At 36.7% G+C, this 12637-nt stretch overlaps 1 protein-coding gene across 6 annotated transcripts in view; it reads right to left on the bottom strand.

The window, feature by feature from the left end:
- Positions 1-12637, bottom strand: part of UVRAG (UV radiation resistance associated) — a 334573-nt gene that overhangs the window by 165262 nt on the left and 156674 nt on the right. For all 6 annotated transcript variants that reach the window (XM_055282980.2, XM_055282979.2, XM_055282982.2 and 3 more), the window contains one exon: positions 9842-9947. In XM_055282980.2, the coding sequence (XP_055138955.1) occupies positions 9842-9947 (106 nt within the window). The remainder of the gene's footprint in view (positions 1-9841; positions 9948-12637) is intronic.

The following is a 12637-nucleotide window of genomic DNA, read 5'->3' as shown; positions in this document are numbered from 1 at the left end:
CCCAAAGTGCTGGGATTACAGGCATGAGCCATCGCGCCCGGCCCTTTCTGCTTAATTTTTCTATGAATCTACCTTTCAACTACCTTGAAAAAGAAAGTTTATTTTTTAAGTCACATTAAAAATCAATTTTACGAATACACATTTAATAAAACGAAATTCCTGACCCATTCTACTAGCCAGAGATACAATTAAACTTGTTGTTTGTTAACTTACGTTTCCATATAAATATTACATCAAACCATTGCTTAAACTTTACTCAGCCTCTTTTTTTCTCCAAAAGGCTTGCCTGAATTTACCTCCAGATACAAATCTGAAATTCTGTCCCCAAAATGAGTATGTCTGTGCCTGCATATGTGTGCACACACACACAATTACTGCACTATGAATGTGTATGCTCTTCTCTCCTAGTCTTTATCAAACAGTGTCACTAATATACTTTTCATGATTTTCTATGACATAAATCTTAAGCAAACAGCAATTTGGTTATAGCCAGTAAATTTTTATCTCCTTCCTAAGGTATAAAGTAAACAATTAAAATTATAACTACAAAACTCATCCATTAAATAAATAGGTTACCAGGATCCAGGATAAGCTGATAGAAAACTTTAAAAGGAAAAGGTTAGTATCTTAATTTGACTCACAAACAATGAGGAAGCCTGGGAACTCAGTGAGATGCATCATGGTACGGCCTTGCTGAAGCAACGGGCATGGAAAACGATTTTTGGCAATGTGTTAAAAGTACTTACAGCAATCATTTCTCACCCAAGATGCTTTCTTACTCATCCCTGACATACTGATTCTAAACAGATGGTATGATCATGTTAAAGACATTCAAGCTGAGAAAACAGCAGAAAAAGTTATTTCTAATCATTATTATATTTAGCTTGAAAGGTCTATGAAATATGCCTTTCATAGAATGTTCCTAAACAATTTTCCTGAACAAACCAAATATTAATAAAGGCCCTACTGCATGCTTCTAGATGAATGAGAAATGGTCTCTACTTTCTATGAATTTAGGTCTACTGGAGATAAAAGCCATTTTGCCCTGCCAACCCACTGTAAAAACAGAAACCAAAAGTCCACAAGGTTCTAAGACGCAGAAGCAGCCCAAGTGTCTATCAATAAATGAATGGATAAGCAAAATATGGCATATACATACAATGAAATCTTATTCAGCTTTAATCAGGACGGAAATTTCTGCAATATGCTACACCATGGATGAAGCTTGAAGACATCACGCTAAGTGAAACAGCCAGCCATAAAAAGGTATATACACTGCATAATTTCACTTATATGAGTTACTTAGAGTACAGTCGAAGTCACAGAGACAAAAAGTAGAATGGTAGTTGCCAGGGGCTGGGAATAGAGAGAAGCGAGGAGTTAGTGTTTAATGGGTACAGTTTCAGTTTAAAAGACTTCTGGAGATGGATGGTGATGATGGTTGCATGACATTTTGAAGGTATTTAATACCACTGGGCTGTACATTTAAAAATGAAATGAGATCATAAATCTTATATGTATTTTATCATAAAAATAATTGGAAAAAAGTTAATGAGGTTGTTTATTATGAAAGAAAAAGGAATGAAGAAACAATCTGAGTTTTCTTTAGCAATGCAATAGTATAATCAAGAAGCCTAAGGTGTTCTTACATCACTGAGGAAAAAGATAGGTAAAATCTTTAGGAAGCAATCTTTTCCCACAAAGAGTGAGGTGTTCAACTTCCTTAACTTGAATTTTTCCACAAAATATGTAAATTGAATTCTACCTGGGCAGAGAAAGAAAATACAGAAAAAGAAAAGCAAATATTCAGAGAACACAGGGATATGCCTGGCTAGGAGGATAACCTGCTCTATTCCAGGGTACATACTGAGGTATGTTTTCTAGATTTAAAGAACTAAGGTTACAAGTTAATCTAAATATTACATTAATATGGGAAGGCATATGTATAGTGTTTGTGTTATGGTCCATGTTCAGAAACTGGCTCATTTACAGAAATATATCAAGTCATTCAAAACCAGAATTGTTGACTCCAATTTCTGATGACTAAAAAAACCCATGTGGGATCTAGTTCTGCTTCCTTTCTAATGCATCAAAGACGAACTGTTCAAAGATCTTAATGTTCCATAATCTTCTGAGTTTCAGTGTTCTATTTATCTGTTTACTCCAAGTGTAATGTCACATATATATTGCCAATACATTATGTTTAATTATATTTTAGTGTTTTTATACAACACTATATGTGAACTGAAAATCACAGATACACACATTCCTATTTATGAGTCTCTGCCAAAAAAATGGGAAATGTTAAACATTCATTTCAGAAAGATGACTAACGTATAAATAACATATTATAGGTTGAGTATGCCAAATCCGAAAATCTGAAGTCCAAAATGCTACAAAATCTGAAACTTTCTGAGCACCAATATGATGCTCAAGGAAAATGCTCATTGGAGTGTTTTGGATTTTGGATTTTGGATTTGAGATGTTCAACCAGTAATGGAACAAGTGTCTTCACATTGATCATACTGGAGCTAAAACTTTTTGCCTTTGGGCAAAAGTTCCTCAACCATGTTCCTGGGAATTGTGAGGGTTCCTGACATCTTTACAGAGTCTTATAAGATAAAATATATTAGCATATTACTAAGCTGTATGCCTCTTTTCCACTCTCATTTTCTCATAAGTGTATGATGGAGTTTACCAGAGTCTGCGAGACTTATGATATTGCAACAGATTCACTGCAGAAGCAGATGTGAAAATCCAGGTGTCTTTTATTAGGCTAGACATTAGCTTAATAGCAGTTAAATTCACAAAATATTTAAGCAATGCAATGCTAATTAAACCTTTTGTTCAGAAAACTATGCTTATTTTTCATAAAAATGTATTACTGAATTCTTTGAGATTTTTAAGAGTATAAAGGGGTCTTGAGACCAATAACTTTGAGAATTGACAGCTTAGGGTATATTTTATCTTCATCTATAGTAATTTTCCCCCCAAAATTGAAAATAATTAACAATCAGAAAAAAGGTTTTAAAATTGTGGCAGCTGTCCCAAAAGTTAACACATCTGCTTTTAAATGTCATTTACAGGTTGTTTCTACTGCACCTACACCTAGTCAACCACTAAGAAAAGGAAAAGATTTCCACAGAACATATTTCCAATCCATTAATTTCACAGACTTAACAGTAACAGGCTTAGAACCCGGATTTAGCCAGGAGGATACAGCAAAAATATATAATAACAAAATGTACAGGAGCTCTGCTTCTGGTGTAAAAGAGTAAGTATGCAACAAACTGGTCCTCTCATAGAGGATATAGACTATGGATAACAGATATAGACATGGATAAAATACAAAAATCGCTACTTGAGGGTTCTTGAGAATGATCAATTGGCAGGCATATTTTGGAGATGAGTCAGAACTTGGCATAAACAACCAATAAAATGAAATTCCCCTTTTCTGTGGCTTTTCCCTGAGGGTGGCTGCAAACTCCAAAAGAAAGTCAACTTACTTTCTGACCAGAGGAACCAGGGAAAAATGGTCAGGCAATCAAGTGTGCCAGAATAGAGGAAGGCAGAGAATGGACATCCCAAATTCTGTTTAAATTCAACCTAAGTCTCTGACTGAATCCTATACTACACATGCATGAGACAAACAGAAAGAAGCTTCTGCCTAAGGGTAAAAGAACTACACTGTAATCTGAGCCAATGTTCATTGCAGGAATGACAGTTTGAGCCTAACCAAGTTAACTACCTGCTAAAATAAAAACATCAACATTTTTTGGAACTAAGTAACAAAATCCAGCGATTCCACTAAATTACATTCACAATGTCCAGGATACTATGCAGTATTACCCAATATATGAAGTCAGGAAAATGTGACTCACTCTCTAGGGAGGAGAAAACCAACATATATGCCAACCCCAAGATGATCCAGATGTTAGAATTACAAAAACTTTAAAGCCACTCTTACATATATGTCGGCAAAAACTGAAATATTCTTATAGTGAATAAAAGGATATGAAATATCAGCAGAGAACTAGAAAATATTTAAAAGGTCCAGATTTCTGCTCCTGGGCAAGATGGAATAGGAAAAAAAGAACACTGCCCAACTAATTTTACCAGGCTACCATAATCCTACTACCAAAATCTGAAAAGGCAATTCAAAACATTGTATCACAACATCCCTGATAAATACAGGTGCAAAATTCCTTAAATTATTACCAAAGCAAATCCAAGACAATACGAAGGAAAAAAATTTATAAGAATAAATCCAGGCCGGGCGCGGTGGCTCACGCTTGTAATCCCAGTACTTTGGGAGGCCGAGGCGGGCGGATCACGAGGTCAGGAGATTGAGACCACGGTGAAACCCCGTCTCTACTAAAAATACAAAAAAATTAGCCGGGCGTGGTGGCGGACGCCTGTAGTCCCAGCTACTCGGAGAGGCTGAGGCAGGAGAATGGCGTGAACCCGGGAGGTGGAGCTTGCAGTGAGCCGAGATTGCGCCACTGCACTCCAGCCTGGGCGACAGAGCAAGACTCCGTCTCAAAAAAAAAAAAAAAAAAAAAAAAGCCGGGCGCGGTGGCTCACGCTTGTAATCCCAGCACTTTGGGAGGCCGAGGCAGGTGGATCACGAGGTCAGGAGATCGAGACCACGGTGAAACCCCGTCTCTACTAAAAATACAAAAAATTAGCCGGGCGTGGTGGCGGGCGCCTGTAGTCCCAGCTACTCGGAGAGGCTGAGGCAGGAGAATGGCGTGAACCCGGGAGGCGGAGCTTGCAGTGAGCCGAGATTGCGCCACTGCACTCCAGCCTGGGTGACAGAGCAAGACTCCGTCTCAAAAAAAAAAAAAAAAAAAAAAAAAAGAATAAATCCAACAAAATATAAAAATAATTATATATTATAATCAATTTAGGTTTATTCCAGAAATGCAATGTTAAACATTTGAAAATAAACCAAAAAGTTAATCACATTAAGAGAATAAAGAAAAAATCATATGATCATTTCAATGGATATAGAAAAACCATTTGACAAAATTCAATGTCTATTCATGATAAAAACTCTCAGAAACTAGGAATAAGAGGAACTTCCTAAAATTAATGAAGGGCATTCCTAGCACTATATTTAATAGAGAAATGATGAGTTGTTTCTCCTCAAAACCAGGAACAAGGTGAGGATTCCTGTTCTTACTATTTTTTTTGTCCAACATTGTACTGGATGAAAATCAAATAAAGGGCATAAAACTGTGCAAATTTTCCCGTTACGAATGTTTACAAAGAAAATCCCCCAAAAATAAATAACTAGCATAATGAATAAGTTAATATAACAAGATTGCAAGACAGAAGATTAATAAGTTAAAATTAATTGTATTATTACATACAAGCAGCAAACGAATGAGAAATAAAAATTCAAAAACAATTCCACTTGCAATAATGCCTCCACTGCCAAAAAACTCCCATAAAACACTTAAGAATAACTCTAACAAAAGATGTCCAAAATCTGCCAGGCGCAGTGGCTCACGCCTGTAATCCCAGCACTTTGGGAGGCCAAGGCGGGCGGACCACGAGGTCAGGAGATCGAGACCATCCAGGCTGACACGGGGAAACCCCATCTCTACTAAAAATATTTTTAAAAAATTAACCCGGCATGGTGGCGGACGCCTGTAGTCCCACCTACTCAGGAGGCTGAGGCAGGAGAATGGAAGTCGGAGGTTGCAGTGAGCTGAGATCGCGCCACTGCACTCTAGCCTGGGCGACAGAGAGAGACTTCCTCTCAAAATTTAAAAAATAAATAAATAAATAAAAGATGTCCAAAATCTCTACAGTGAAAGCTACAACATTATAAAGAGCATTAGAGAGAAATCTAAGGAAAAGAGACATACACCATGTTCATGGATTGAAGGACCCACTATTGTTAAGACAGCAATTCTCCACAATTTTATCTACAGCTTCTTATCAAAATTCCATCAGGCCTTATTTTTGTGTGTGTAGAAATTGACAAACTGATTCTCAAATTCATTTGGAAATATAAAGAACCTAGAAAAACCACTGAAGTTTTAACAAAGTTAGAAGACTTACCCTGTCAAGTTTTAAGACGACAAATCTACGATAATAAGTGAGTTTGGTATTGGGGAAATACAGACATATAGATAAATGGAACAGAATAGAAAATCCAGAAATAGATGCACATATAATATACATGATCAACTGATTTTGAACAAACATGTCAAGGCAATTAAATGGGGAATGAAAAGACTATTCAATAAATGGGGCTAAATCAACTGGATATCAATGCAGGGGGAAAAAATTACCCTTACTTATGTGATACAAAACAATGAACTATAGAACCACACCCAGCTAATTTTTTGTACTTTTAGTAGAAACGGGGTTTCACCATATTGGCCAGGCTGGTCTTGAACTCCTGACCTCGTGATCCACCTGCCTTGGCCTCCCAAATTGCTGGGATTACAGGCGTGGGCCACCACGCCCAGCCCTAAACTGATACTTATTAAAAGATGCATGCATATCCAATAGGATATGAAAAATGCTCATCATGGAAATACAATTTAGAACAAAATGAGAAAATACTACATAACTGCTAGAATAGCTAAAATGTAAAAAGACTGACCTCCTAAATGAAATGGACAAATCCTTGAAAGACACAAGCTACAAAAGTTAATGCAAAAGGTAAATTATTAAAGAAATTGAATTTCCAGTTCAAAAACCTTCCCACAAAAAACCGCCAGGCCCAGATAGCTTCAATGCAAATTCTACTTAACATTTAAGAAATAATTCCCATTCTACACATATTCTTCCTGAAAACAAAAAGGGAGAAAACACTTTCCAAAAGTGAGTTGAGGCCAACATCACCCTGACAACAAAATGAGACAAAGAGATTACAAGGAAACAAACTACAGACCAATATTCTTTATAAATACATATGCACAACTTCTTTAAAATTTTTTAACAAATTAAATCCAGTAATGAGCATTAAAAAGTAATTCACCATGACCAAGATGGCTTTCCCCAGGAATGCAAAGTTGGCTTAACATTAAAAAAATCGGCCAGGTGTGGTGGCTCACGCCTGTAATCCCAGCACTTTGGGAGGCCGAGGCGGGCAGATCACGAGGTCAGGAGATCGAGACCATCCTGGCTAAAACGGTGTAACCCTGTCTCTACTAAAAATACAAAAAATTAGCTAGGTGTGGTGGCAGGTGCCTGTAGTCCCAGCTACTCGGGAGGCTGAGGCAGGAGAATGGCGTGAACCCGGGAGGCGGAGCTTGCAGTGAGCTGAGATCGCGCCACCGCACTCCAGCCTGGGCGACAGAGCGCGACTCCATCTCAAAAAAATAAAATTAAATTAAATTAAAAAGTCAACCAATGTATTTCACCCTAATACCAGAAGAGAAAAAACATACATTTATCTAAACAGATACAGGAAAGGAATCTGACAAAATCTGAAACACAAACTGTGCATGCTGGTACACGCCTATAATCCCAGCTACTCGGAAGGCTCAGGTGAGAGGACCACTTGAGGCCAGGAGTTCAAGAGCAGCCCGGGCAACATAGTGAGATCTCACCTCGAAACAAACAAACAAAAAAATTATAAAACTAAGTAAAAACTCAAAACGACAACAGCAGAAATTTCATAAGAAACATAATTAAATGCCAAAAAACGTTAGGCACTGATGTAATGTGAGAAGATGACTTTCAAAAATTTTTGAAAGTCACCAAGTATGAACCCAATTTCTTATAACAGTTAATCATACATGGTCTTAGAAGGTAATCCAATTTCTTTCAACATCAAATATGCCTTCTTGCTGCATTTTTACTTAGGTTAAAATGAAAATGATTTCTTAAATATCCGAAATGGATGGGTTGGAATACAACGGCCATGGGCCAATTTGAAAATGAGCAAAAAGACAAATAGTAAAGTTTTCTAATATGCTACAGGTAAACCTCAAAGTGACTGTCTAATTAACATGTAGATGACATTATTCTCTAAAAGGAAACAAGTAAACCAAATTATCCATCTCTATTGTCAAATGATTGTGGGAAAGCTGTTTCCCTTCTTTAAGCTTCATTTTCCTGTCCTATTATAAAAGGACATTATGCTAGATTCTTCTTAAATTCAACAAATACTTACTGAGCACCTACTGTGTGGCAAACACTTTTCTAGATGCTGGAAATACATCAATGTAAAAAAAAGAGAGAGAGAGACAAAAACCCCTCGCCTTATAGAGCTTAGAGAGATAGAAAAATATGCAAAATATGTATCGTGGTAAATGGTAACGAATATTATAGAGAATAAAGCAGGAAAAGGGACAGAATGTACTGAGGGGGCTATAGTTTTGAATGGGGTTATTAGGGAACCACATGATTTCTAGGTTCACGTTCACTTCAAAAATCCAATGATTTTTCTTCTGTGTTGACTAGGCAGCATAAAAACACACAATGAACCTCTGAACTTGACCTCTTTAAACTCACACATTCTGTTACCTTGCTCTGTGTGTCACCACTTATATTTCTTTAAAAACAGGATTAAAAATACATTTTTTCCACACTGAGATAAAGCATATGCTGTCATTTAATGCAACAATTTCCCAGTCTTGCCTTGGGAGAGGAAAACAAAAATAAAACCTAGCAATTTGCCCCAAAGGTTCTAAAAATCCAGCATTTTTATACACTACAGAAAGAATTAAAATTAGTGATTTTTCCTCCCCCTTCAATATATTTATAGTCTGAAATTCAGTCTTGCTGGGGCTAAGTTACAACAAGAGGTGGTTTAACAGCACCTTTGAAATGGAAGATGTTTTTATAGACAAGGAAAGTCAAGTGAATAATAAGAATTACTACTATACCTATTGCAGCTATCCTATTTTGTATGTTTGCCACCTGCCAGGTATAGCGCTAGCTGTGAAATCAGCAACTGTATACAGTTTGAACTAATATATTCATTTCAAATTCCATGAGAGAGAAGTTTCTGTAACGTTAAGTGCATTGCTGCTTTTCTATACTTCTACTATATGATTATCTCGGGCAAATCTTCAAGGCAACAAAAAGCTTTCGTTTGGGATGTAAAGGCCCTCTGCTAAGTTGAGAAGGGTGTAAATGATAATAGGAAGATGCTGCCTATCTGTGATAATGAGTTCACATGAACAAATATTTAAATAATTTTATCTAGAACTTAATTTGAAGATCTGAATTTTAAGTCCAATCCACAGCACAAAGTTCCTCAAAAGCTATTCATACCCAAGTGGCTTTTTAAAAAAGCTCAATTTATTAGCCATACCCACTATTGTGCTTACAAAAACACAATATTCATTACAAAATAGACATTTTTTCCACTCCACTAGGAAAAACAACTCAAAATTATACTAATATCTTAAATCTGCCCATTTGGGTTAGGATTTCTATTTCTTTGGAAATGCCTGCTTAATAAGAGTATTTCCCAAAAGAGATCACTGTCCACAAACCAGCCTATTTTGCTCAATCCAAATACTTTTTAAATTCGTCTTTCAAAAGTATATTAGCTCCCATATTTTTTTTCCTCCTGGCAGCTATTTTTCATTCACTATATAGTTCATGTTTAGAGTTCACATTAATAAAACTGCCTGTTAATTATCTTCTAAGTAATTTTATGTAATATAAAGTTTCACCTAGCAGAATAAAGCAGGCACTTTGTGCATTACATTATTAGCAGATGGGAAAATGCCAATAGAACTCTCTGTGGAACATTAAGAAGATAAAAACGATCTAAAGGGTTTTTAAAAATTAACCCTAGAAGAATATGATACTCTCCTCTAGAAAACAAGAAGGGTAAACAGGTAAATACATAAAAACCTACCAGCTCATTGCTTGTAGATGTGAGTCTTAGTTTTTCTTCAATTTCCTTTCCAATTTTCTGAACAGTTACCTGAGTCTGTTTAATTGCACACTGGGCTCTATGAAGCCTAGAAATATAAGTTATAGAAAAATGTAAATGAGTTAACAGTAAACTCAACAAACAGCCTCAGATATAAATGACAAACCTTGAGGATACATAGAATTAATAATGAACTCAATTGATTTTTAATTATCTAGCATATTCACAATGAAATAATAGGGAATACAATAAATCCTAAACAGTAGAGCTCTAAAACACCCTTTTTGTACCTGCCTGCCTGCCTCTGATGTACTGTGAGGTAAGATGAAGAACTCAAAGGAGTTGGGAAGAGCTCTGAGAAAGTAATATAGTAAAATCCTATCATTTTATAGATGTGGAAACTGAAGCTCGGTGAAATTAAATGGATTGCTAAAGTCACCAAGAGAGTATCACCACTCTCAAAAGTGACAATTACTTCTGGGTATACATAAAGAAAAAAAGAATTCACAGTAATCCCAGTTGAGAAGGTTGAATTAAAGCAGACAGCACTCTCAAAGATATAAGAAAAAACCAGAAGATGATAGAAAAGACAAAGTAATAGGAGGAATTAAATAGTTGGCCAGGTTCAAACTAGCCAACTACATTCTCAGTAAGGTCTCTTTCAAGGAACAATGAAAAAATTAAGAGCTATTTTTATTTTTAAATTACGGTTTTCTTTGTGTTTTTGCTTCTTGGTCTCTTTATTTTAATTTAATTTTATTTTGAGACAGGGTGTCACTCTGTCGCCCAGGTTGGAGTACAGTGGTGCAATCACGGCTCACTGCAGCCTTGACCTCCCGGGCTCAAGTGATTCTCCTACGTCAGGCCCCCAAATAGCTGGGACTACAGGCATGCACCACCACGCCTGGCTAATTTTTGTATTTTTTGCAGAGACGAGGTTTCACCATGTTGCCCAGACTGGTCTCAAACTCCTGTGTTCAAGCAATCTGCCCGCCTTGGCCTCTCAAAGTACTAGGATTACAGCACTATGCCACTGCGCCTGGCCTCTTTATCTTTAAATATAGCTCATGTATTTCTTATACATTTCCATACCAAATGGTCAAACTGTCTTTATTTGTAGATGACATAATTGTCATGTAGAAAATCATCAGAAATCTACAAAACAAATACTAAAATTAAGAAGTTAATTCAGCAAGGTCATGGGATATAAGGTCAACATACAAAAAAATCAATTATATTTCTGTATGTAGGCATACCTCACTTTACTGCACTTTGCTTTATTGTGCTTCATAGATATCGTTTTTATTAAAAAAAAAAATTGAAGGTTTGTGGCAACCCTGAGTCAATCAAGTCTACTGGAGCCATTTTTCCAACAGCATGTGCTCACTTCATGTCTCTCTGTCACATTTTGGTAATTCTCACAATATCTCAAACTTTATCATTATTATTATATCTGTTATGGTGACCTGTGATCAGTGATCTTTGGTGTTGCTATTATAGTTATTTTGGAGCACCACGAGCTGCACCCATATAAGACAGTGAACTTTATCGATAAATGTTTTGTGTTCTGACTGCTCCACTGATTGGCCATTCCCAGTCTCTCTTCCTCTCCTTGGGCCTCCATATTCCCTGAGACACAACAATAATGAAATTAGGCCAAGCCTTACAGTGGCCTCTAAGTGTTCAAGTGAAAAGAATAGTCCCACATCTCTCACTTTAAATCAAAAGCTAGAAATGACAAAGCTTAGTGAGGAAGGCATGTGAAAAGCCAAGATAAGCCAAAAGCTAGGCCTCTTGCATGAAACAGTCAGCCAAGTTGTGAATGCAAAGGATAAGTTCTTGGAGGAAATTAAAAGCTACTCCAGTGAACACATGAATGATAAGAAAGTAAAACAGCCTTATTGCTGATGCGGAAAGAGTTTTACTGGTCTGGATACAAGATCAAACCAGCCACAACATTCTCTTAACCCAAAGCCTAATCCAGAGTAAGGACCTAACTCTCTTCAAATCTTTGAAGGCTGAGAGAGGTAAAGAAGCTGCAGAAGAAAAGTTGGAAGACAGCAGAGATTGGTTTATGAGGTTTAAGGAAAGAAGCAACCTCTAGAACATAGACGTGCAAGGTGAAGCAGGAAGTGCTAATGGAGAAGCTGCAATAAGTTACTCAGTAGCTCTAGCTAAGATCATCAATGAAGGTGGTTATACTAAACAACAGATTTTCAACATAGATGAAACAGCCTTCTGTTGAAATAAGATGCCACCTAGGACTTTCATAGCTAGAGAGGAGAAGTCAATGCCTGGCTTCAAAGCTTCAAAAGACAGGCTGACTCTCTTATTACGGGTTAATGCAGCTGCTGATTTTAAGTTGAAGCTAATGCTCATTTACAACTCTGAAGATCCTGAGGCCCTTAAGAATTATGCTAAATCTACTCTGCCTGTGTTCTATAAATGGTACATCAAAGCCTGGATGACAGTGCATCTGTTATGGGTTTATGAATATTTTAGGATTCTTGAGACCTACTTCTTAGAAAAAACGATTTCTTTCAAAATATTACTGTTCATTGGCAATGCACCTGGTCACCCAAGAGTGCTGATGGGCATGTACAAGGAGATTAATGTTTTCATGTCTGCTAACACATTATCCATTCTGTAGCCCATGGATGAAGGAGGCATTTCAACTTTCAAGTTTTATTATCTAAGAAATACATTTCATAAGCCTAGAGTTGCCATAGATAATTGATTCTTCTGGTGGATCTGGGCAAAATCAATGGAAAACATTCT

Source organism: Symphalangus syndactylus, chromosome 6 (assembly GCF_028878055.3).
Source record: "Symphalangus syndactylus isolate Jambi chromosome 6, NHGRI_mSymSyn1-v2.1_pri, whole genome shotgun sequence".
Classification (NCBI taxonomy): domain Eukaryota; kingdom Metazoa; phylum Chordata; class Mammalia; order Primates; family Hylobatidae; genus Symphalangus; species Symphalangus syndactylus.
Note: the sequence above shows the minus strand (reverse complement) of the source record. Positions and strands in the feature narration are given on the sequence as shown.